The sequence below is a fragment of the Oxyura jamaicensis genome, chromosome 1 (assembly GCF_011077185.1).
Source record: "Oxyura jamaicensis isolate SHBP4307 breed ruddy duck chromosome 1, BPBGC_Ojam_1.0, whole genome shotgun sequence".
NCBI classification, from domain to species: Eukaryota; Metazoa; Chordata; class Aves; order Anseriformes; family Anatidae; genus Oxyura; species Oxyura jamaicensis.
The window spans coordinates 150,893,460-150,914,959 of NC_048893.1; the positions used below are offsets into that span (position 1 = coordinate 150,893,460).

The 21,500-nt window shown below is 45.0% G+C and overlaps 2 protein-coding genes across 5 annotated transcripts in view; one reads left to right on the top strand and one right to left on the bottom strand.

Moving 5' to 3' along the window:
• DZIP1 (DAZ interacting zinc finger protein 1) overlaps window positions 1-5,766 on the top strand; it is a 32,586-nt gene extending 26,820 nt beyond the window's left edge. For 3 of the 4 annotated variants that reach the window (XM_035319180.1, XM_035319198.1, XM_035319189.1), the window contains 4 exons: window positions 708-910; window positions 1,326-1,456; window positions 4,353-4,524; window positions 5,190-5,766. In XM_035319180.1, coding sequence (XP_035175071.1) covers window positions 708-910; window positions 1,326-1,456; window positions 4,353-4,524; window positions 5,190-5,272 — 589 coding nt within the window. In that variant the 3' untranslated portion in view covers window positions 5,273-5,766. Of the gene's footprint in view, window positions 1-707; window positions 911-1,325; window positions 1,457-2,056; window positions 2,105-4,352; window positions 4,525-5,189 lie in introns of those variants that run through there. The other variant, XM_035319202.1, reaches the window with a different exon arrangement.
• Window positions 5,767-6,971: 1,205 nt separating this feature from the next.
• Window positions 6,972-20,896, bottom strand: CLDN10 (claudin 10). The gene is made up of 5 exons (XM_035319232.1): window positions 20,625-20,896; window positions 14,245-14,406; window positions 14,004-14,085; window positions 8,022-8,129; window positions 6,972-7,325 (listed from the first exon to the last, which is right to left on the bottom strand). Exons 1-5 carry the CDS (start codon window positions 20,842-20,844, stop codon window positions 7,211-7,213), a joined length of 687 nt encoding a protein of 228 aa, XP_035175123.1. The 5' UTR covers window positions 20,845-20,896; the 3' UTR covers window positions 6,972-7,210.
• Window positions 20,897-21,500: the final 604 nt, after the last annotated feature.

Sequence of the window (21,500 nt, forward strand, 5' to 3'; positions counted from 1 at the left end):
TAAAATAAAAATCGCTGAGTTCCAAGCCAGTTGGAAGCATTTAAAGATTTTGGTGACCTTACCTTTTCAGTTTGTTGGTATTTTCTTAGTATGATCAGAATTAAACACATTATTGCAGGTCTCATCAGGCACATTATTTTTAATTTTCTGTCTTTTTTTTTCTGGGTACCATTCGAGATATAATTCTAAACTCATCCAGACAGAAGCAGGCTGGGTCTGGCTGTTAACATCTAATTAACAACTCAACAGTTATTCTAACTTGAGAGCATGTTATGGAAAATTCCTAAATTATTTTCATCCAACAGAATACCCAGACAGACTTTCTGTGGTGCAAATTCCATGGCCCTGAACTTTGCTCTCCCATGAAAGTCTATTGGTGTTTGCTTGGCAAGATTTTTTATATGTTGGTGTGTTGGTTTTGTAAAGATAGTTACATAGGCGGAAATAATCATGTCTAAGAGCTCTCTTTATATCTCTTACATTGAGAGATCTATTGTGATAACTTCTTGAGTTTACTTAGCAGCAGAATTTCTTTCTGAATGGTTTTATTGATAGAGTTTATGGTAGTTCCTGTTGTTTTTGGTTGTTTTTCTTCCTTTACAAGAAAAATGCGCAGGAAAGGAAAATGTAAGAAAGCTTAAATATGCATGTGTCCGTGCAGTCACTGAAACCCAGTAAGTCCTCAGGATGTATGTCTCTTTGCGTAGAACTCCACCGTTCAGTTCAGAGGAAGAAGCAGATGAAGATGACATAAAACAGTTGTACATATCATCAGAATTATTGGAAAAGCAGTCAAAATCATCAGCCAGCAAAGGCAACGCTTTACAGATGGCTTCTGACAAAAGTGATATGGGTGGGGCAGAGGAAAGTGAAATTGAAGAAATTGAAACACCTGCCAAAACCTCAAAAGGTATTTTTCACTACTTTTGTATATGCACGTTTTAACAGACTGTGCATGATTTTGTATTTGCTGATATTTCTGGGTTAGAAATACCGTAACAAAAGCAGGTTATCTAGTCTTGTGTCTGTGTGTTTGTATGCAATTTATTATTTTGGTAGTGTATTTATATTATTATAGTACTTAAGGATGTCAGTTAAAATTAGATAAGTATCAAGCTGTGTGACTGCATGCAGAAAAAGAAACAGTCTCTGACTTAGAGAGACCTCTGTCTGAAACAGCCTTTCTCAGCCTTCTGTTTTGTGGAATATATCTAGGGAGTTTACCAGAAAGCCTCAAGAACAATTGTCATGCTTGCCTTGTGAATGAAAATTGTCAACCTACATACAATTTTTTACAAACTGTTATTACTGTTATTATTTACTAGGAACTGTTATTCAAAAACTGACTGAACAAGTTGGAAAGAGTCTTTCTAACCATGGAAACAAGAGCAAACCAGCTGGAGGGGTTAATGTCGCACAAGCCTTCATTAAGAAAGAAGAGGTGCAAGAACCAAAGGTATTACTTTTAACAGTCATTATTAAGTAATTAAACCAGATACCTAGGACTTGAATGAGATCTGTTGCCTTTTATTTCATGCTGAAACCATTTTGATGCAAACTTAAGGCTCAAAGACAGTTTTGGCGTTGGATCTAAGTAGTCTTTTGGGGGCATCTGCACTGTTATATATAGGAATGCTAGAGAGTGAGCTGTGGCATGTGACCTCATCATTCACACCCCGTACTAGCTTATACCACGACTATTCTGGCTACCTGTAGTGATCCAAAAGTTTGGGAACAACTGACATCACTTTATGTCTTGTTTCAGCACTTTCTTTACTTTCCTAGCATCTTATTTTGAAGGAGGAAAACATGAATTTGCTAATCTAATATTTTAGAGTATTTTTAATTCTTGAGCTCTGTCTGGTATGGAACTCTCTTAAATGCATTTTAATGAGGGAACAAATTCCACTTATGAGTGTGGAAATTTGTTCTGCTGCATATAGTTATAATCATATACTGTTCTCAGGCTACATCCGATTATCACTGGTATCTGTCCTTTGAGTGTAGCAGGTGTTCACAATCAGAATACTAACACAACTTATTCTCTACCCCTCAGGCTTTACTAAAGCCCCAGCCTTCCCCTCAGTGTCGAGTTTTATAATCGGTAAGCCGTTTTGGTGCATATCGATCTTTGCCTGAACAATTTTTTGGTAAGAATAAAGTTACTCTGAATCAGAAGTCAACAGCAGATAGTGCTGCTTACTTCAGTACGTCAGTAGATGGCCAGATACTAGTTCTGACGTTCAAGAAAATCTATTTTATTAAATAAATAATATTTACTGAAAATCCTCTTATCCATAATAAAACTGATGCATTCGGGCTTCCTGACTAACAATGAAACTGGGAAGTTATCGCTCCTCCTAGATATAGTGACACATCTGTTTCAGTTTCCAGAAAAGGGTGATAGTCTGAACTTGAGCTGCAATGGTGGGATGCTTTTGGTTTCCACTGGTGACACCTAAATTGTCCATTGATTGCGTGAGAGTTGCAAATCACACTGAAGTCAAAATGATCAAATCAGACACGACTATTCAAATGTAATTTGGGGCCTGATGGTACTTTCAAATTCTCTGCAAAGCCAGACGATGTGAGACTGTAAAATAGTCACAGTTACATTTAGGGGATGTTACGTTCAATAAAGATCATATAGTTTGGGTTAATTATTTCATCTTTAGTTGGAATTTTCAAAGGTGCCAAAAAAAAAGCCATTTATGTGATTTCTCTCAAGATCTGTTTTGTGTTAGCTTAGGGTAACTTAAGCGCCAATGGTCATTCTCAAAACCCACGGTACCATAAGGCCTAAGACAGCTATTGACATGTTTTATAAAGTTCGTGTTTTACAGAAGTTACTCTGGGAACATTTTAGAGAACACTACTTCTGTGCTTATCTGAAGCTGCGTTATCTGATTTCACCTGCACCAGATATTGTATGGGTTATGGTATTTCTTTGGAGTACGTTTGGGTTAATAAAAGTGCCCAGCACTTTTAATTGGAGCCATGGATTTTACACTTGATCAAAACTGAATTCTGTATGAAGGTGCTATTTTTTCTCTGTATTTTATACGCTTAAAAATTAGTTGAGGCTGGGTGAAAGTTTGAGGAAACTTCCAGCATTTCTGAGTATATGAGACTGACTTTCTCGCTGACACACCCTTAAAATGCAAATAATTTAAAATGGCAAAATGTTGAATCCTGGTATGTTAATAATACAGCACAGCAAGCAGAGCTGTCAGGTTTTGAAAAGCAGTTTGCAACAGTTATGAATGTTAAACACTGAATTGCGTTGCAAAATAACTTTTACTCTGGTCTGTTCTTTGGAGACACTACGTGGTCATGTTTGTGGGTTTTTCTCTAGTATATACATAACTTAGATTGTTTTCCACTTGCATCAGAATGTTTCTTCTGTGCAGTGGAAGCACATTGCATGTGTTATTGTAACATTCAGAGGCTCCGAAATAAGGCTTTTAGCTTTGTCAGAAACCATCTTTATCTTTTTCCCTGGGTAAGCTCTGGAGTAATGGCTAGATTCCTTTGAACCACAACTGACTGGCAAGTAGGGAAGTGCTGCAGCTCTTCTTTCAGAAGATAATTGAAAATATTTAGTTCTCGGGCTGGTGTGATAACATTGGCCATGGACGTGCTGCCTTCAGGTTATCTGTTTGATTCGATAATCATCTTGGGAACTCATGCAAATCCACCACTTAATTAAAAGTGGTCATACTTGTGCCTATTGACAGTGAGTCTTTGGAGGAATATATATTTTAGCTTTGAGCATCAGGTTTTTAACTTTTATTATTTAATTTTCCCGTGAAATAAATGAATTTTGGATTACAAATGCAATATTAACTTTTTAGTGTGAATGCAGAATACTTAAATAGCAAACTAAACCGCCACCTTGCACGTTAACATGCATTATCTTTATTTTAATGTAAGGAATATCCCTTCTAAAGTAAAAAGGATTTTCCGTCTCATTGGAACAACTAATATTCCAGAAAAGAAGACCCTTTTTTAAGAGTTAGAACATATTATGCTAGAAAACAGGTTTCTGCCAGTTATGGAACTGGCCCTTTAACTTTTGCAGTTCCTGATTTAAAAAAAAAAAAAAAAAAAAAAAAGGCAACAATCTTTTAGCCTTAGAACTATAGTGACAAATTCATGTATGTATTTAATGTATTTACATATATAATTGAAATATGTGGATGTCAAAACTGGTGACAGATGTCACGAAGGCCGTGCACCGGTGCATTTTTCTTCAACAGTTTCACATTGCTGGGCTCAGGGGAAAACCTGATCTCAGCAGAACTTGATGCGACAGAGGAAAAAATGCACGTTTGTTTTTTTCTCCTTCCTAGTTCACAGAAGTAGATGAAGATGACTGGGATATATCATCTATAGAAGAAGACTTTTTATTGATGAAAAATGATAGTGGTCAGAAGGCAGTGACAGCTCAGAAAAATGAGTCAAATGCTGCATCTGTTGTACACGCCTGGGGTCTTCCGAAGAAGAGTGTACCAAAAGAGGAAGGTAATGCATTCATACTTCTACGTTACAAGTCGTACATGCCTGACACACCGCGAGGAGAACTTAAGCATAGTGTATTAGACATTGTAAAATACCATATATGGAATAAGAAGAAAAAACGTATGTGTTTTTACGTACACATATGGTATGTGTATGTAAACACATCTAAAGACAGAGATGTCAAGACGCTTTAATTTGAAATTTTACTATCAGGCTTCAAACATGGTCTTAAAATTGATCATCCAATTTTTTGAGCCTTTCCCAAATTTGAGGCAATGAGGACTTTTCATACTCTGTCTTGAGAATAAGAATCAGCTCTTATTTTGTTCAAGATACCTATCCAGGTGTCCTCCCAGGCTGTGATAATTATTTGAAGCACTGGTAAGGAAACAGCCTCAATCTTACAGGGTAGCTTCTAGCTCTAACATTTCAGTGTGATTAAAGGTTAAAACTGTATAATTACTTTCTCTTTAAAAATGATATGAAGTGTAATGTTGACATTATTTGTACATACATCATATTCTGTGATAGAAACAGTCTTTGTGTTACCAGCATTTGGACTTCAGGAAGAGATGTTGCTCGCATAATGTATGATTATCCCTCATAGATAAAATCAAAATACCCCTAAAATCTTATTAATTTTCTTCTTGTTGTTGTTATTTTAACAGGCCTTCATGAAGCTGATAATACAAGCACATTAAAAAGCAGCTTGGTCACTGTTACAGATTGGAGTGATTCTTCAGATATTTAATTGCTGTATTCCTGATGGGGGGCACTGCTTTTGGGTTCTGTTGGGGTTGAAAGCGTAGTTGAAAACATTGTGTTTCCTATTCATTTCTCATATTGTTCATGTAAAAACAAGGAATACTGTGTACAGAGCTCTTGGGTCTTTCAGTCCTGAATTTGAACAAGAACTTCCATATACACGTCACTTGCCGTCACTACTTGGAAACTGAGGATTAATTCTTCTTTCTTGTGAAATCTATGGTGAAAATCTTTTTGATTTCATTAAGGTGAAGATTTTGCCTCTAATCTTTATTTTAAAGACTGAACCTGGTCTTCTAAGAAAGCCTGTTCACTAGTGAACAGAATTTACTGCAAAATATTACTTTATAAGATTTTTAAATGCATATTTTCTTGTATTTTATCATAAACTTTATAGAAAATTGTGAACAGTGTAAATACAGTATTTCCATGTATTCAAATGTTAAGTTTTTAACATGGTTTACAGTAAACACCAAAAGAAAAAAAATGGCCTCAGATACAAATAAAAATTATTACTAAATGTTTCTTAGTTTGTGGTTACTTTTTTTCCTATTGGAGTTGTCTTAGCTAACCTAAAAGCACAAAAACAGGAGGAAAAAAAAACACAACAGAAACCAATAAACACATTAGTCTCAGGGTCAGTGCTTTCCTTACTTTAATTGTGCAAGTACTTCCATATTTCTGCTTAGTCCATATTGCCTGCCTTCTTGTAAAACCGCAATATTATTTTGACTTAAATGAATACAAAAATAAGGTAAAATAAAAGTAACTGTGACTGACTTTCTCACTCTGATGCATTTTAGAATGACATCAGGCATAAACCTGTCTTCTTCTATTGTACTGTGCCATTAATTAATAGGACCATGTGCTGCTTGTATTTACACCTTTGTCCCAAACTAGCCAATGCAATGAAACTCCAAGGGTCCCTCTGTTCAAACCTCAAGTTTAAGTCTAAGTTTATGCTTAAGTTTAGGGTCTCAGCCTAGAAATTATTTTGTGTTTAGTCATAGTCTCTGATTTTATTGACTCATTGTATAGATGTTCCCTCAAAACCCATTGCATTTCTAGAGACAGGCAAAGAAACAGTACCAGCTGAATTTCTCAACTGCTCTAACTAATTCAAGATTACCCAAACTGGTGCTGCTAAGAACTGCAAGCTTTTCTTTGGCTAGTCCTTTGCCAGGTGCTCATCATCATGCGTGTGCTCTTCTTAGGCCGTGTGAGGCTGTCTCTTAACAGCTGCTTTTGTAACAACTGGCCCTGACTCTCCTTTGTATCTGATTGGACTGTGCTGCTGCTGGCTCTCCAAACTCCATGCTTATTTTCGCTTTACCCAGGCTCTTGATCTTATACCTGTGGCGCTGAATAGATGAACGTATTTTCTTACATCCCTAGCAATGTCAAAAGGAGATAAGAGCCTCGCCCCTGGCAATGTCAAAACAGATAAGAGCCTGCTGATTCCCATTGACTGTCATCACCTGGCAATGTGCTCTGAAAGTCCAACGTCACTGCTGATCAGTGGGGAGACATTTTACATATTAACCTGCACAGTGTGACTCTCCTGTCTGGTACTGAACCTGTTTGAGAATCACTTGCAGTGATGCACTGCAGTAAACGTGATGTGTGCGGTGCCATTCCCAAAGCAACTGACAGACTGCGTCTGTAAATACCCTATTTAGTTTTTATTTTTTTTATAAAGCAGCATCAATGCATGATTTGCAGGTATAAACTTTACAATACCAACATCAATCTTAAAATATTGTATAATAAAATTTACATCAATATGTAAAAAGCTGCAAGTTAGTATCTTAAAAATTCATTGGCGTCGTGGTTATTCCATTGTGTTTTGTGGGGGGAAATCACCCTGAATGAAATATACAAACTCATTTTCAAAACTGGCTTTTTGGATCTTCCAACAGTACAATTAAACATAGGCATTCTTGTCAAAGTGCTTCGGTGGGGTTTTGTCTGGGACGCTGCTGTGAACCTTTGTGCGAGAAGACATCACAGATGCGGCGCCGTTATATGCATACCCCCTCCTGAAAAGAGAAGAGAATAACTGTTTACAGCTCATCCCACGGACAGGGAACATCTCTGCACCCAAGCACTGTGACACCACAGAGGTATGGGAACCTCGAGCTCCTGCTGGGTGCGGGGGGACACCTCCCTTCTCTATGGAGTCTTGTTCTGGTTTGAGGCTTCAGATTCCCCTCCAGCATCTCTCTCTGCCATTCCCCTTTGCATAAACTTGTATCCCTCATTCACAGCCAAGTGAATTGGTGCCCGATCAGATGAAATATTTAGGCTGGGGCCTTGATGGACGGTTACCCCCTCGAGTTTTGCCTGTTCATTTTCACCCCTCCTCTACTGCTGGAGGACCCGCTGCCACTGCCACTGTCAGCTCTCACTTTTTATCTGGTGATTTGGGATTAAACCAATGACTATTCTCAATTCTAAGGTAACCTGACCGCTCTTCCTCCATCTGTGAATGCATTTTTTCCTGCTGATGCAAGTTTATAAAGTATCTGTAACACAAGTATTTTTACTGAGTCATTGGCTTTTCTTAATTACTAAAGGTGGGAAGAGAATTATCCTGCAATCCCATTATTTTCTCTCACGCACGCAATCATTTTCTGACCTCACTGCAAAGTGGGAAAAGTAATCAAGCTGCGTAACATAGCAGGTACCAATGCACTAGTATTGATTTCTTTCAGTAAGTGCAACTTGTGTGTTACCTTGGAGATTTACTGTTTTCAGCTATTGAGAAGCAGAATATACTGCCACCAATTATGCAGAGTGAAGCTCCAGCCCATCCAATGAATAAAGCTGCTCCTAATTCATACCTACAGGAAGTCAATAAATGCATTTAACAAAGACAGAATGAATTTAACATTTTGTTTTCAGAATAGAAGAACTGCATTTTTTTTCCTGATTTTTTTTTCAGTTGACACACACATTTTTCATTGCAAAATCAGCAGCTCTGACGTTCACCCGGGTTCTTTCCATTATTTCCCTGGTACGCGAGAGGCAGACCTGTCCCCGAGGCACACTTCTGCAGCGTTCACCTCCCGCACAGCCAGCCTCGCTTCTCCACATCTCTTCCCAGTCAGAGGGCTGAGGAAATCTGTGATTCTTCAGCCCTTCGACGCTGCGCGGCTCCCATCCCCTCAGACCATTTCAGATTTGTTCCCGTTCTCTCCTGAGCTGGACTGTGGCTTTCTGTGAGTCCTCCTCTGAGGCAATTGAGGCTGGGAATGTGAGTCGCTGCCTACAGCTCTCCTTGTCCTTAGTTCCCCACTCTGGCTCTCAGCACTGCTCCCTCTCCCTCGCTCTCCAGCCTGAGCACGACATGAGGTTTTTATACATATATATACATAATATGCATGTGCAATATATAAATGCACACGTGCAAGATACTCATCCACACAGATTCATAGAATAAAATCATTCAGGTTGGAAAATACCTTCAAGATCATCTGGTCCAGCCATCCCCCTACCACCAGTGTCACCCACTGAACCATGTCCCTAAGCACCACGCCTTCATGCAGACACACAATCCAACGTACACGCACACATACAGATGACTAGCAGCGTGTATGCACGCACACGTGCACGTCCCTGTGACTTTCTGCTGCTCCGCTCCCTGCTGCTGGGCTCAGGCTGGGAGACACAGCTACGGCTCACCAGGAGCGGCCTCCTCTGCAGCCACCACTTAACTGAAGGCAGGAACTGCTCGGTCTGACCCTCTGCTTCGGTATGTCCCCCTCCCCTGAGAGGAGGTGCTTTAGGAGCGTTATCACATCAGGGTAAGTCCAAGTTTTGCAAGTAGCTGCTGTAAATGAAGGAAAATAAGAGGCAATGGGAAGAGAGGCTTCCTTAAAGAAGCCTTTTTGTCCTTCAGGATAGCACAGGACCCTATCCTCTGTGCAGCCACAGTCATAATTCAAGTGGATCTACTCTATATTAGTTCCAACTTTTGTTAGCAAGTTTGCTGTGAGCTCTGCTGAGGCAGTCTAACAAAATCCTCGCATTGACAGCCTTCCTGTGCAGCAGAAGGAATTTGCAGCTGCACACTTCTGAGCTAGTTCTGGCCACGCTGACCATGAACAGCTCCTGTCTTGACATCCCTTGGAACACACAACTGAGAACAGCAGTAAGCTGTTCTACTCCTGTCTTTACAAAGATGATGCTGTGGGAATGGAAGAATTCCCTGGGGGTCCGGACACCCAAAAATGATATAACGAAACGTAGAATAGGTCACAAGAGGGTGAAGGCTGGCTGGAGAACAAAAAGTCACTTTTCCATGTTTTCTTCAGATTTCACCCAGAGGTAAAGCACAGAGTTTTTTTTTTAAAAAAAGACATACTGTAAGAAAAAGCCACATGCAGAAAGAATATCCGTCCCTAGAAGCCGAGAACACCCCCAGCTCAAGTTATTTCAGGGACATACTGCCAAAAAGAGATGGGGACTTCAGAGCTCAGAGGTAGGCCGCTTGGTGGGGGCTCGCACCTGAGTCTTGATGGCCCTGTGAGTGCTCTAACATCCAGACCTCCTTCTCATGCTCCATTCACACCATCCTAAGCAGAGGTTTTATTGTCCCTTCCTAAAAAAGGATCAGATTCCCCCAGACATCCTCCACACCTGATGTGGGATTTGGGGATGGAACCTGCAAATTAAGACACGGGAAGCCACAGCTCCACCGCCTTTCACCAAGGAAAACTCTGCCTCCAGCCCCTTGTTTGATTTCAAGATCTACCACACGTAGTTTTATTTCTAATTATGCTAATGTTCCTGTCCAGGTGCTGCAGTTTTCTGAGCAGATTTCTGTCTCTTCACGATCTGGGAGCTCTCTGGCTGAAAGCAGGTACCTGCATCAGAGCTCATCGCCCAGGACCTCGTTACAGGCAGTATGCAAGAAACTTACGCGCTTGACTCCAGGGAAGGTTTATCAAATACTCATGCTGAGTTACAGCCCCAAGGTGCCCCTTTTAGCAAGCTGCAGAGGCGAACTGAAGTGTTGAACACCGAAATGAAGGGGCGAGAGGCAAGTCCCATGCTGAGGATGCTGCCAGCGCACACCTCGGGCACACGGAGCACGGTCAGACCATGAAAGGTGGAGCAGAGCTCTGGGGTGCTGGAGGACGCAGCCAGACACAGACCCAGGAAGGCTGCTGCTCTAGCAGCTTCCCTGCCGGACCACCTGCCTAGACAGGGGGAAGCACCAGTTCATTTTCACATCTCCATCCACCAACATCAAGCTGTTGGCCTGAGGCTAGGGGGGGAGATGCAGGGAAACCAATTGCCCCCTCCCCTCTTGAACGTCCTTAGTGGTACAGAAAGGAAATCGGGATTAAATTGGTCTTATTGGGTACCAAAGGGTGACCTGACTGTTGCCTAAAAGCTGGAAAGCTGAAGATATGGAGTCCAATCTTTGGACTTTTGTACTCTTTTTGTACTTTTTGTACTTTTAAAGCAGCACTTTACTCTAGCATACATAAGCAGAGGGTATATATGGATCCTTCCTGGTGCCTGCCATACTGCTATGCTAATGGCCTAACTGGTCTTTCCTCCACACCTCCACATACACAAAAGACTTTTTGATTTACACTGGTGCTTATCAGGAATTTTCAGTCGCATATCAACCTGTGTATGGCTCCCTGGATTTTATCCAATCCAGGTTATTTTTTTTTTTCGGTTAAGAAGCCAATCCTACCCCACCATCCAAAATCCAATATATGCCATATTAAAAACATTCTGTACCTTGACGCCTCTTGAAAAAGAACACTAATAAATGGAAATAGGCTTTTTTAGAAGAAATCTCTCTATTTGCTGTTTTTCCCTTCCCTTTTTTTCATTAAAACCTTTACAGTAAACGCAGTCTCCTGTTCTTATCATTCTTGCTTGTAAGAACTAGAGCAGCAACTCTCCAGGCATGGGAGTGGGCACCCTCGGACTCCCACCAGTGCACCCAGTCTGCTGCTGCAGGACCACTGGGAAATCTCCAGGATGTCAGGGGGAACGAGGCACCCAGGAAGAGGCCAAAGGCGGTGACTGCTGGAGACTGAGAGAATTCAACAGCAGTGAACTGAAAGCCACCCCCAGCCACACGGTCCCAGCTGGCTAAGAGCAGATTTGTTGCTGTAATCAATCCCAGGAGGCAGAATTCAGTGAGACAGAAAGTTTAGTATCAGTATAGAAGGAAAATATCCTGGCTGTTACACAGGTCAGGACCATGAAGCAAACCTTCAAGCAAACCAGCTGAAACTTTGTTAGCCAGCTAGATGAACTCCAGGACATGTGTAAATACCATACCTAACTTCTCAACGAATCAACACAGCTAGCCCGCGGAAACCTGTAATTTGAACATCGGATTCTTAAGATTCATGGAAAATTAGGCCTGTGTGCATGAACTGGGCACAACTGATTCAGATAAAAGAAGGTTGAAGGGAAACACTTCTCCATAAAAATGGAAGTTAGTCAGGTTAATTTGGAGAAACTAGCTCCATTCATCAGAAGAATGATGACTATGGAGTTCAGACTGCAGCAAGGGATAAAAAGGATGAAAACTAGAAAAGCTTTTATTAGAAGTAGTAAAGTGACAAAATAGTTTCCTAAGAGCTGTGGGAGCAATGTTGGCAAGACAGCAGAACAGCAAGAAGCACGGATTTTCTTCTCTTAGCGTCTGAACAAAACTGCAGCCCAGCGTGGCTGTGAGTGCCGAGGCATCCCGTACTGTCACCAAGACTCCACGCCTGAGGTGGAACAACACTTATGGAGCTATTTTAAATCCATAACGCAACCTATTGTGTGGGAACATAAATCCAGCCTAACATTTCTTTTTAAGTAAGGCTGGCTTTAGAGTTTCCCAGAGGTGACAGAAGTCTCTTCGGCACCAGCTTCAGGCAGATCTCTGATTCCTCCTGCACCTGTATATATTCAGGGCACCTCTTCCCCATGCAGAAGACCAGAGGGAAATTCTGATAGCCAAAAGGATGCCAAACATCCCGTGTCATCAATTTTCCAATAACAGTATCTCAAACCTCTCTTTGACACCACCCAAATAACTTCGGGCAAAAATGTGCACCAAAGAGCGAAGAGTTGAGGAACCAAAGCAGCGTCCTCTCTCAGTTGAGCCAGTGCCAAATTTCCACAGCATTCCAGCAAGGTTTATTAAATGCTTCTGCAATGTATATCACAGTAAGAGTTCCCAGAAGGCAACAAAATTAATTGCTCCAATGTATTTTATATTGTTTCAGAGAGAAAGTAGTCAAATGACGCCTTTATCTTAACCTGACACAAGATCACGGCATGAGCTACATCACATGTACACCATGTGAAACTCCAATTTAACTTCTAGTATTGCTCTCCGCCTTTATCTTTGCAGCCGGTATTTTTTGTGCCAGCAGTTGTGCTATTCTGGTTGTTCAGGAAAAAGGTAATTTCCGCAGACGAAATGTTTTAATATTCGACCTTTGATTTTTTTTAACTGGTTTTCTCATTTGCTGGAGGTAAAACTCTGCCGTGAGGTCTGCCTGCCCTTTTTGCAACAGAACAGTGTAGGAACACAACGAAGGAAAGGGAATTTTGGCAATGATGAAGCTATTTTTCATTGGGAACATTAAGCCTGATGAATAATTAACTTCTGGCTGTATAGCCAGTCCCCAGTTTCTCCACAGTAGCTCACATCCTTGTTGCTTTTGGTGGCCTTTGGATCCTGTCCTTCCCTCCTTACGGAGGAAGCTAATATGAACTTGTTCTCAAGAAAAGAGAAACCGTGTCAGCCCTACTGCAAACGTGGATGCAACTGATGTTATTTATTCAGGCTGACAGTTTTCTTTCCATCAGAATGAAAGGGAAAGGTTCAGGGCACCTTACTTGGGTCTCAGGGAAATTTATACCCAATGCCTGACATCCTCGGGGATCACCACAAAGCAAGCTTACATTACAGCCAATGTTTTCAAACTCGGTGGCTAAAATGCAAATCTAGAATCCAAAGATGGGTTCATGAATTGCTGCCTTGGAAGGTCCTGAACATTCACACAACTTTAAGGGGAGTCTTTAGGGATGCTCATTATTTCTGGTTTGGTCCTGCAATTCTATAAACACACACTCCCTTGTATTTAATTAACACGTACAGCTAAAGCATTGACATTAGTGCTTTATGATTGTGGGTTATGAAAATATTTATGACCCAAGTTATAGGCATCGAGATTTCAAAATCTGTCAGCAAAAACGGTCCACAGAACCTGCAGAAATGTCTCTTCAAATGACCTCTAGTTTGCACAGTATTCAACAACTTTATGAAAACCACCTTCTTTCAAAAGCTTAAAGGAGTAATTTCTTCCTATTGAACTATGTGCCTAACGAGCACCCGTTTTGTGAAATGCCTTCTCTGCATTTTTGACATAAATACAGACATAACTCCCAGCGATCAACCCAATCTGCTCTAGGATGAGTGCTGTAGACTCCTGCCAAGCCGTGATAAGCCTGGGCACAAAGCCCACAGACCCATCACTCTACAGAGAGGTGTTAGCTCATGAAACTTCAGCACACAATTACTATAGTTGGAAAACATGGTTAAATATGAATAAATAAAGCCCACTTTCCATTTCTACCCAACAGGCAAACATCTGCTTTCTGTATATATGGGTTCTGGTGCGCAGCATGAAACTTAAGGTCTACTCTTGAACGACTAAGGGGTATAGGAAAGTACTTACTTTTGTGCAATATAAGAAGGATCAAAGAACTCGGACGTAATCCTGTTTGCATACAGGGAACAACCAGTCATAGAGCACAGCCCTGAAAAGCACAAGACAAACTGTTCAGTGGAACCAGCAGAGGAGCTCTGGGCCTGACCCTGATGCAGTCACGTAGAATAAATTGCGTGTGGATTTCTGCCATGAAACAGCTCTGGCATGACTCCGAAAACACAAACTTAGAGAAATAAGGTATATTTACCAGACAGTATGAAAATCAGTCCAGCTAAACAAGCTATTTTTGCTTTGGTCTGATCAGAACCGCCGACTTTTGTACACTTCATCCCAATCAGCCCAAACACAGAACCAAAGAACCCCAGGCAGACCGCGGAGATCATCAGTCCTCTGCAGGCTTGGATGTAACCTGCAACGAGAAAGGGCAAGGCTAACGTGAGGGCAGGGAACACAACGGGTTTTGCTGTAGCTCCCCTCACCCTGAAAAGCGTCTGTCATGAATCAATTATTGCAAACAGAAATAGACCTTGGCTGGTGCAATGCCACCTTATCACAGAGTGTATACTTCCAGGTGATGGTGTGATGATGCCGTGTGAACCCGGTCCCTACAAAACATGCCGTGTCATTTGGAGCTGCAAAAACAATTGTGGCAATGGGCACGGTGTTCGCAAAAGGCTGTACCCATGGGGTTTTGAAGAGCAGCTCTGTGTGGGATGTGCAGCATCTGCCACGGGCTGCAGAGGCACAAAGTCTTGCTGTGCACGTGCCGCAACAGCAGCAGGTTGACAAGGCCTCATCTCTTGTGGATCTGCCCAACAGGCCCTCGCTCTGCAAGGAAGTCAGATACGTGCTCCGCTTCATGGAGAGCAGTGACCCTCTGAGACAATGCGAGCTGCTGCCACGCCGGACCAGTGCCTCACAGCTGGGTTTGGCCACACGCGGTTTTGCCAGGCTGCTCTGAACCGATGCGCCCGGGGCAGGGCCTTTCTGCAGGACAGCCGACCGCTTGGCCTCTTCTCCTTCCTCCTGGGATTAACATACAGCGATAACCACGTGGCACCCTTCACAGGGCGGAACAGCGCAATCTCACACAGACAAATAACCGTTTAATAAAAAATAAAATCATAATAATCTCCCTTTAATGATAAAATCATGAAAGAGAAATCTCTGCCTGGCTGGCAGGCCCCTGAGCTGCAGATGGCCATCACAGATGTTTGGCCTTCTTCTGCACTCTTTTCTGGCATCCACTTTGGCCGCCGCTGGAGGAATACCAGCTCCAGGACGAGCACTCTGCTTGAGAACACTAAAAAAAATAATACTGATTCACAGCTTTGTGTAATATGCAGCACACAAGAAGCAATTTGTAGGACTTAATATCCCATTTTACAAATCCTACACAATCTAGGTGCTGGTCTGCGTGTCTTTGAACACAACCTGCTGGCATTCGTCTACATCTGTCTGCACACATACAGAAAACCTTCCTCTACAACATGCTGCTGTAGTGCACCTGCTGAAGAAAGAACATGCAAAGAAATAACTGTAACTGTCATAGGACTCTCATGTTGGAATATAAACATCATTTGTGTCTGCTGACGTGTCTAACACTATAATTAAAATGATAATAGTAAGTCTGAACTGTAAGGAGAAACCTCCCTTCACCATTGATGATAAATGAAGCACAGGCTGACAAGTTCAGAACTGGATCTCACTACACCTAAATCTAAGGTTTCTGATTTTTAGGTATTTACAATTAGGTGTAATAGCCTTTATCTTCCATATGCAATATGTTTCAGTTTGTACTTTTTACACAAATTTATATGTGTATAAATTTGTATATTCTTCTGTTTTTGAAAGAGGATCATGAGGAAACCTTCAGCTCTTACAGAAACACGCATCAGACATGTTCCCTTGAAGTGTTACTTCAGCATTAGTACCATGTTTAAGTCTCGTTTGAGCTCAAAAATTAGCCAGCTCTTTGGATACAGTTTTTTTTATTATCTTGGAATTTCTGCTGCGCTGAGAGTATCTACTACTACTTTAACGCAGAATATTTTGATAAGCAAGGCTGGTATTTGTCTTTAGCAATGGTCAGATAACCTAGGATATAACGCCTCTAGCGGAAATGTTTAGCGGCAGGTTGCCATACCTCAAAACCTTTTGAATCCACATAAAAAGCAACGCTTCCCAATGTTGTAGCAGAAAGAAGACAGCTCTCCTGGGAACACAGCTTAGATAGGAAATGGCTGCTCTCTGTGGTCTTCTCCACTCACCACTGAAGAGCCTCCAGACCTGAGCCAGGAGCCAAGAAAAGCAGCTCCACGTAGGTCTCTCAACCCCCCACGATCAGAATCCCACACATCATCCTGTGGCATCCCAAAGGAGATGCCTTCACCTGAAACGCTGCTTGACAGAATGGAGAAGCACCACCATGTCCATGCTACAGGGGCTAACTCGGACAAGATAGGAAAAAAAAACAGAAGAAGAACTGCAGACCAGAGATTTACAGAGCCAAACCTAAGACCACCATCTGCCTAAGCTCTCCTAGGTCCTGTAAAAGCATCCTACTTTTGGGGGGGGACCTGCAAGAAAACTAAAGGTATGGGCACACTGAAGAGGGAACCATTTTGCAGAGCACGCAGCCATACACTGTAAGAAGCTTGTTCACTTCTGGTGTTCACCGGACTGTACCATCAGCTGAGAAAACCTGGCATTTCTAAGGCATCATTCACCCTATCCTAACAGAGGAACCTACAATAAATCACATGAATTGCACCTGGTTTATTTATTTATTTATATTCTGCAAGGGTTATAAAATGAGCTTAGGGAACTCACAGTAGACAGCCATACTGTGGTTACCTCAAACCAGGTGAGGCGTCCACCCTTCTAGCCAAACTGGACAGGGCACCATTTCCTCAACAGCGAAATAAAACTATACTCCCAAACAGCTCGGCTCAAATTCCAGCAATAGCTAAAACTTTTGCTTTCGAGTAAAATCCTGTATTTTCACTCTGTCCCCCCCACACCCTCAGGCGAGACCCAAAGGACGTTGGCAGGAAGCGGCGTTCAGTAAGATTTCAAAACATGAAGACACAAGACACAAATTACAAGACACAAATCTGAAGACAGCAGCCTTGTTTTCTCTCATTAATTTTTGCTAGTAGGCACAGAGAAGTTTGCTCTTACTGCTTTTGCATGTAATGTATTTCCTATAGCACCAGGTGAGGCAGGAGAGGCAAACTGGCGAGGAAGCTGTTATTTCTGACAGGCCCAATTTATTGACACTGTTAGGAGTTAATTGGCACATTAAGGTGCTGAACCATGAACATATTTACCCAGAGGTCCTCTAAACTTTTCTTTATGCCTGAACCTCCTAGGAGAAACAGTAAATATTCACCACATCCAACACAGCCCGCAGATGCTAGGAACGACGTGGCTGAAATTCAGTTGTTGCTGAAGGTCAACGCGCAGCTTTAAAATAGGTTGAGGGTAGTGAGACAGCAAGAAATGATTAACTCCCTCACCCAGAAATCATTTTCATTTGTAATTGCACGAGCTGGAGCACTGCTCAACTCTGCTGAATGAGTAACCTTCCCCACTAAATATTTCACCAAATTCTGCAGGCCAGCCAAGGCGGGACTCGTTTCAGCTCACCACAGCAACTAACCAACAGGCACCCATTTTTAACACAGATATCTGGAAAAAATAACCACAATCTGCACCCGTAAGGTGGGAGAGCAGAAGACTCAGGTCTACCAGGCTGACTGGAGCACCAGGAAACATAAAAGGGTGAAACCAACCTCAGCACCAAATCCAGTCCCCAGTCACTTCAACCTAGGCTAGGACTGACCCGGACAGCGTTTGGCTGCAACATTCATCAAACCTTTGCTTTGCTTCCTGGAAAGCAAGGACGTTACCTTGCTTACCGGCACTTACAGTGCAGGGAAGTGTATGGGGAAGCTGCCAACTTCTTCCCCCTCTTCCACTGAAGACCCAGGAGTGCCCCCTTCCCCAAAATGCATTACATACATGTATTTGCATCGGGGTCCGTAAGAAGCTGGTACCTTGCCGTGTACACGCCGACCACCCAAGCGAAGCTCCAAAGCAACACAAAGCCGTATGTTTTAAACAGAGAAGGAGACAAACATGTATTACGCATAAAGTCATGTTTAGCAGCATTCCACGAGAAACCTATTTCAAGTATTTTTTTTAAACAAATGCGTTTTTTCCTGCATTCAAATTCATCTTGCTATCATCGTGCTTGCCTCGCTGCTCTCACGCTTGCCTCTCGTGCTCGCCTCTAACGCTCTCAAAGAGTTATGGGGAACGCATATATTTATACAGTATATACTCAGAAAAAAAAAAGCACACTGTTATGGGGATCATCACTTTCACAACAAATACCTGCAGTGGCATCTTGCAGTCTGCATCAAGTGTAAAAGGTTACCTTACAGATAGAGCACAAATTCCTTCCGAAAGCACACACCCATTGCTTCTGTATGTTTTTCTAAGCTCTAATACCCTCTTTCATCCCCTAAGTAAATTTATGTTCAGCTGTGCTCTTTCGAAAGGTCACTGGATCCAGCGTTGGAAATATGGTCTCGGACACGTCCTGCTCTGGGGAGGCGGTTCCGTCACCAAGTTTCCATCCATGGCCAGGAGCACACAAAGGTAAATCCCAAGTGGTTTCAGGTCCCACCGACTGCAGTATCATTTTTGCTCGCCTACAGAACGTGGGGGCAAGCCCTTCATGCGGGCTGGCCGGACTGAATGAGTGAAGGTGGGGATCCGGGCTGCACAGTCCAATGCCACCCCATGCCACCAGGCAGAAAATGGTGTCGGGGAAGGGTCTCCGGGCCACTCCTGACCCCACCTACCCCACTGCTGATGAAGATGGGGGGCCTTCTGCGCCCCATGGGACCTCCCAGTCCTGCCCTGCCATGTCAAGGAGTGTGTTTTTCCTGGGCTCCTCTCGACAGGGCTTACTGCTTCTGCTCACAACCTCTCTGGGGAGAAAGGGAAGCCAGATCCATCCCTTTTTGCCTCTCCTGGGTCCTGCCTGAGGATGCTGTGAGGAAGCTCCCACATTCTTGATCCCACAGAGAGTAGATTCGGCCCAGCCAGGTAAGCCTGTGCCAGGAGGAAGAGGAGGGCAGGGAGAGGCTGTGGGAGTGCTGGGGGAGATCCGGCTTTGTGCTGACACAGGAATTCTTCCAAGTTACATGTGGCACCCCGCTGCCCCAAAGTACACTCCTGAAGGGACGGGGTCAGGTGAAAAGGGGATGCATGCAGCCCCTGTCCGGGGCTATTGGGCCCATGGCGGAGCCGTGAGGAGGGCAGTTTTGGGCTGGGCCAGCCCAGAAGCATCCCCAGCTGCAGCAACCACCCCTCCAGCTTGCCTGGCCTGTGCTGGGGGGAGTTTGGGGGTGCATCATTCCCCACCCTGACCACCTCCCACCCGCACCATGCCTGGGGGCCAGGATTTGGCCCCGCAGCACTCGAAGACGCCGCTGAGGAAGGATGATGCTGTGCTTCCTCCCTCTGCTGTCAAACACCCGGCCAGGAGGGCGGGATGAGGTCCTCTCCAGATGTGCCTTCTGGGTTCAGGAGCTCCGCCAGGTGCTTCCCTCCGCAGCAGCCGCCTCAGAAACTCACCTCCTGGAGCAGCGCAACCCGCGAGACCTTCCTGGTCTGAGTCTGGGGGTGGCAATGTCTCTCTTCTTTTTCGGGGGGGAATTTACACGTTCCCACTCTTGCACGCTCTGTTTGCAGCTCTGCTCCTCCTGCTCCAAGAACGGCTTCACCCCGAGCTACAGAAGCAGCCGAACAATAGGCTCGGTGCCTCCGGAAGGTCACGCGCAGCAGCTCCGTGCTGAAGCCTGGGCACCACGGGCTGCCGAGGGATCCCACAGTCCTACCTGAGGCGGGACAGCCCTGCCACCCCTCGGGGCACCAGCAGAGCCCTCGGAGCCCCCTGCCACCGAAGGGCTGGGGGGAAAGATGCTCCCCCATCCCGCCACACGGCAATGCCTGCGCTGCCTGCCCTCGGTGTGCGGACTTCTCCTGCATCCTGACGGCGGATTAAAGGCTTAATGGCATTAATTTGCTTAATGATAACATTTATCCCCGCGGCGATAACATTAATCTCCGCCACTGATTGGCTTCGCACTTTCCTCTTCCGAGCAGACCTTTCGCACCCAAATCCTCCCTCAGCCTCCTGCGCCCGGCCACAGCTGTAGGTCCAACTCGCCTTCAACCCGCACCGTGCAGTTTATTCATTTATCACCCCCCAAAACCCCCATTTACCCCCCAAAACCCCTCTTTGCAGCCAGCCGAGCCCCCCTGCACCCCGCAGTGCTCCTAGGGCAGCCACAGGCACTGCAGGTGGGGGTGTCGGGTGGTGACACCTGCACAGAAACCCGGACAGAGCCCCCAAACCTCCCCCATCCGCTATGGGGTCGCGCAGCACCGAGCCCCCCCCCCCCCCCCCCCCGGCCCCCTCCTTGCCCCCGGGGCCGCTCCCACCACATGGGGCGGCCCCGGGGGGGTCCCGCCCGGCCCGGCTCCCCCCTCCCCGCTCTGCCCGGGGTTGCTTCTCCATTTCTGGGGGTGTCGTCGGGCGGCCCTGACCGTCCAGCGCCAGCATGGAGGGGAAGTCCTTGCAGTTGGAGACGCCGGTGGAGTCGGTCACGCAGGTCTTCCAGAGGTTGGCCCAGAAGGTGGCGGTGGTGATGACCGTGCCGTCGATGGTGGACACCTTCCAGTAGTCGGTGGGCAGCGTGGAGGAGACCAGCACCCAGCCGGAGATGGTCAGCAGGAAGGCGACGATCTCCGCCGACGTGCTCGCCATCGGGCCCGCCGGGGCGCACGGCGGCGGGGGCGCGGAGCCGCGGCGGGGGCGCGCCGGGCGGGGCGGGGCGAGGCGGGGTGGGGAGGGGCGGGGCCGAGAGGGGGAGGTGCTGATTGGCCAGCCGCCCGGCCCGCCCTGCGACCGGGGCACGCCCCCTGGAGGGAGGGGCGGGGCTGTGTGTGAGGGGAGGAGTGGGGGGGGAGATGGGGGGGGGTCGTCATCTTCTACCCCTGTTTGTAGGGTCAGGGGCACCCCCTGTAGGGTCAGGGGCACCCACTGAAGGGTTAGGTGCACCCCTGTAGGGTCAGGTGCACCCTCTGAAGGGTTAGGTGAACCCACTGAAAGTTTAGGTGCACCCCCTGTAAGCTTAGGTGCACTCCCATGTAGGGTCGGGTGCACCTCTGTAGGGTCAGGTGCTCCCCCTGAAGGGTTAGGTACACCCCCTGAAGCCTTAGGTGCACCCCCCTGTAGGTGCAGATGCACCCCTGTAGGCTTAGGTGCACCCCTGTAATGTCAGGACCCCCTGTAGGGTCAGGTGCACCCTCTGAAGGGTTAGGTCCACCCCCTGAAGCGTTAGGTGCACCCCCTGTAGGGTCAGGTGCACCCATATAAGATTAGGTGCACCCCATGTAGGGTCAGATGTACCCTCTGTAGGT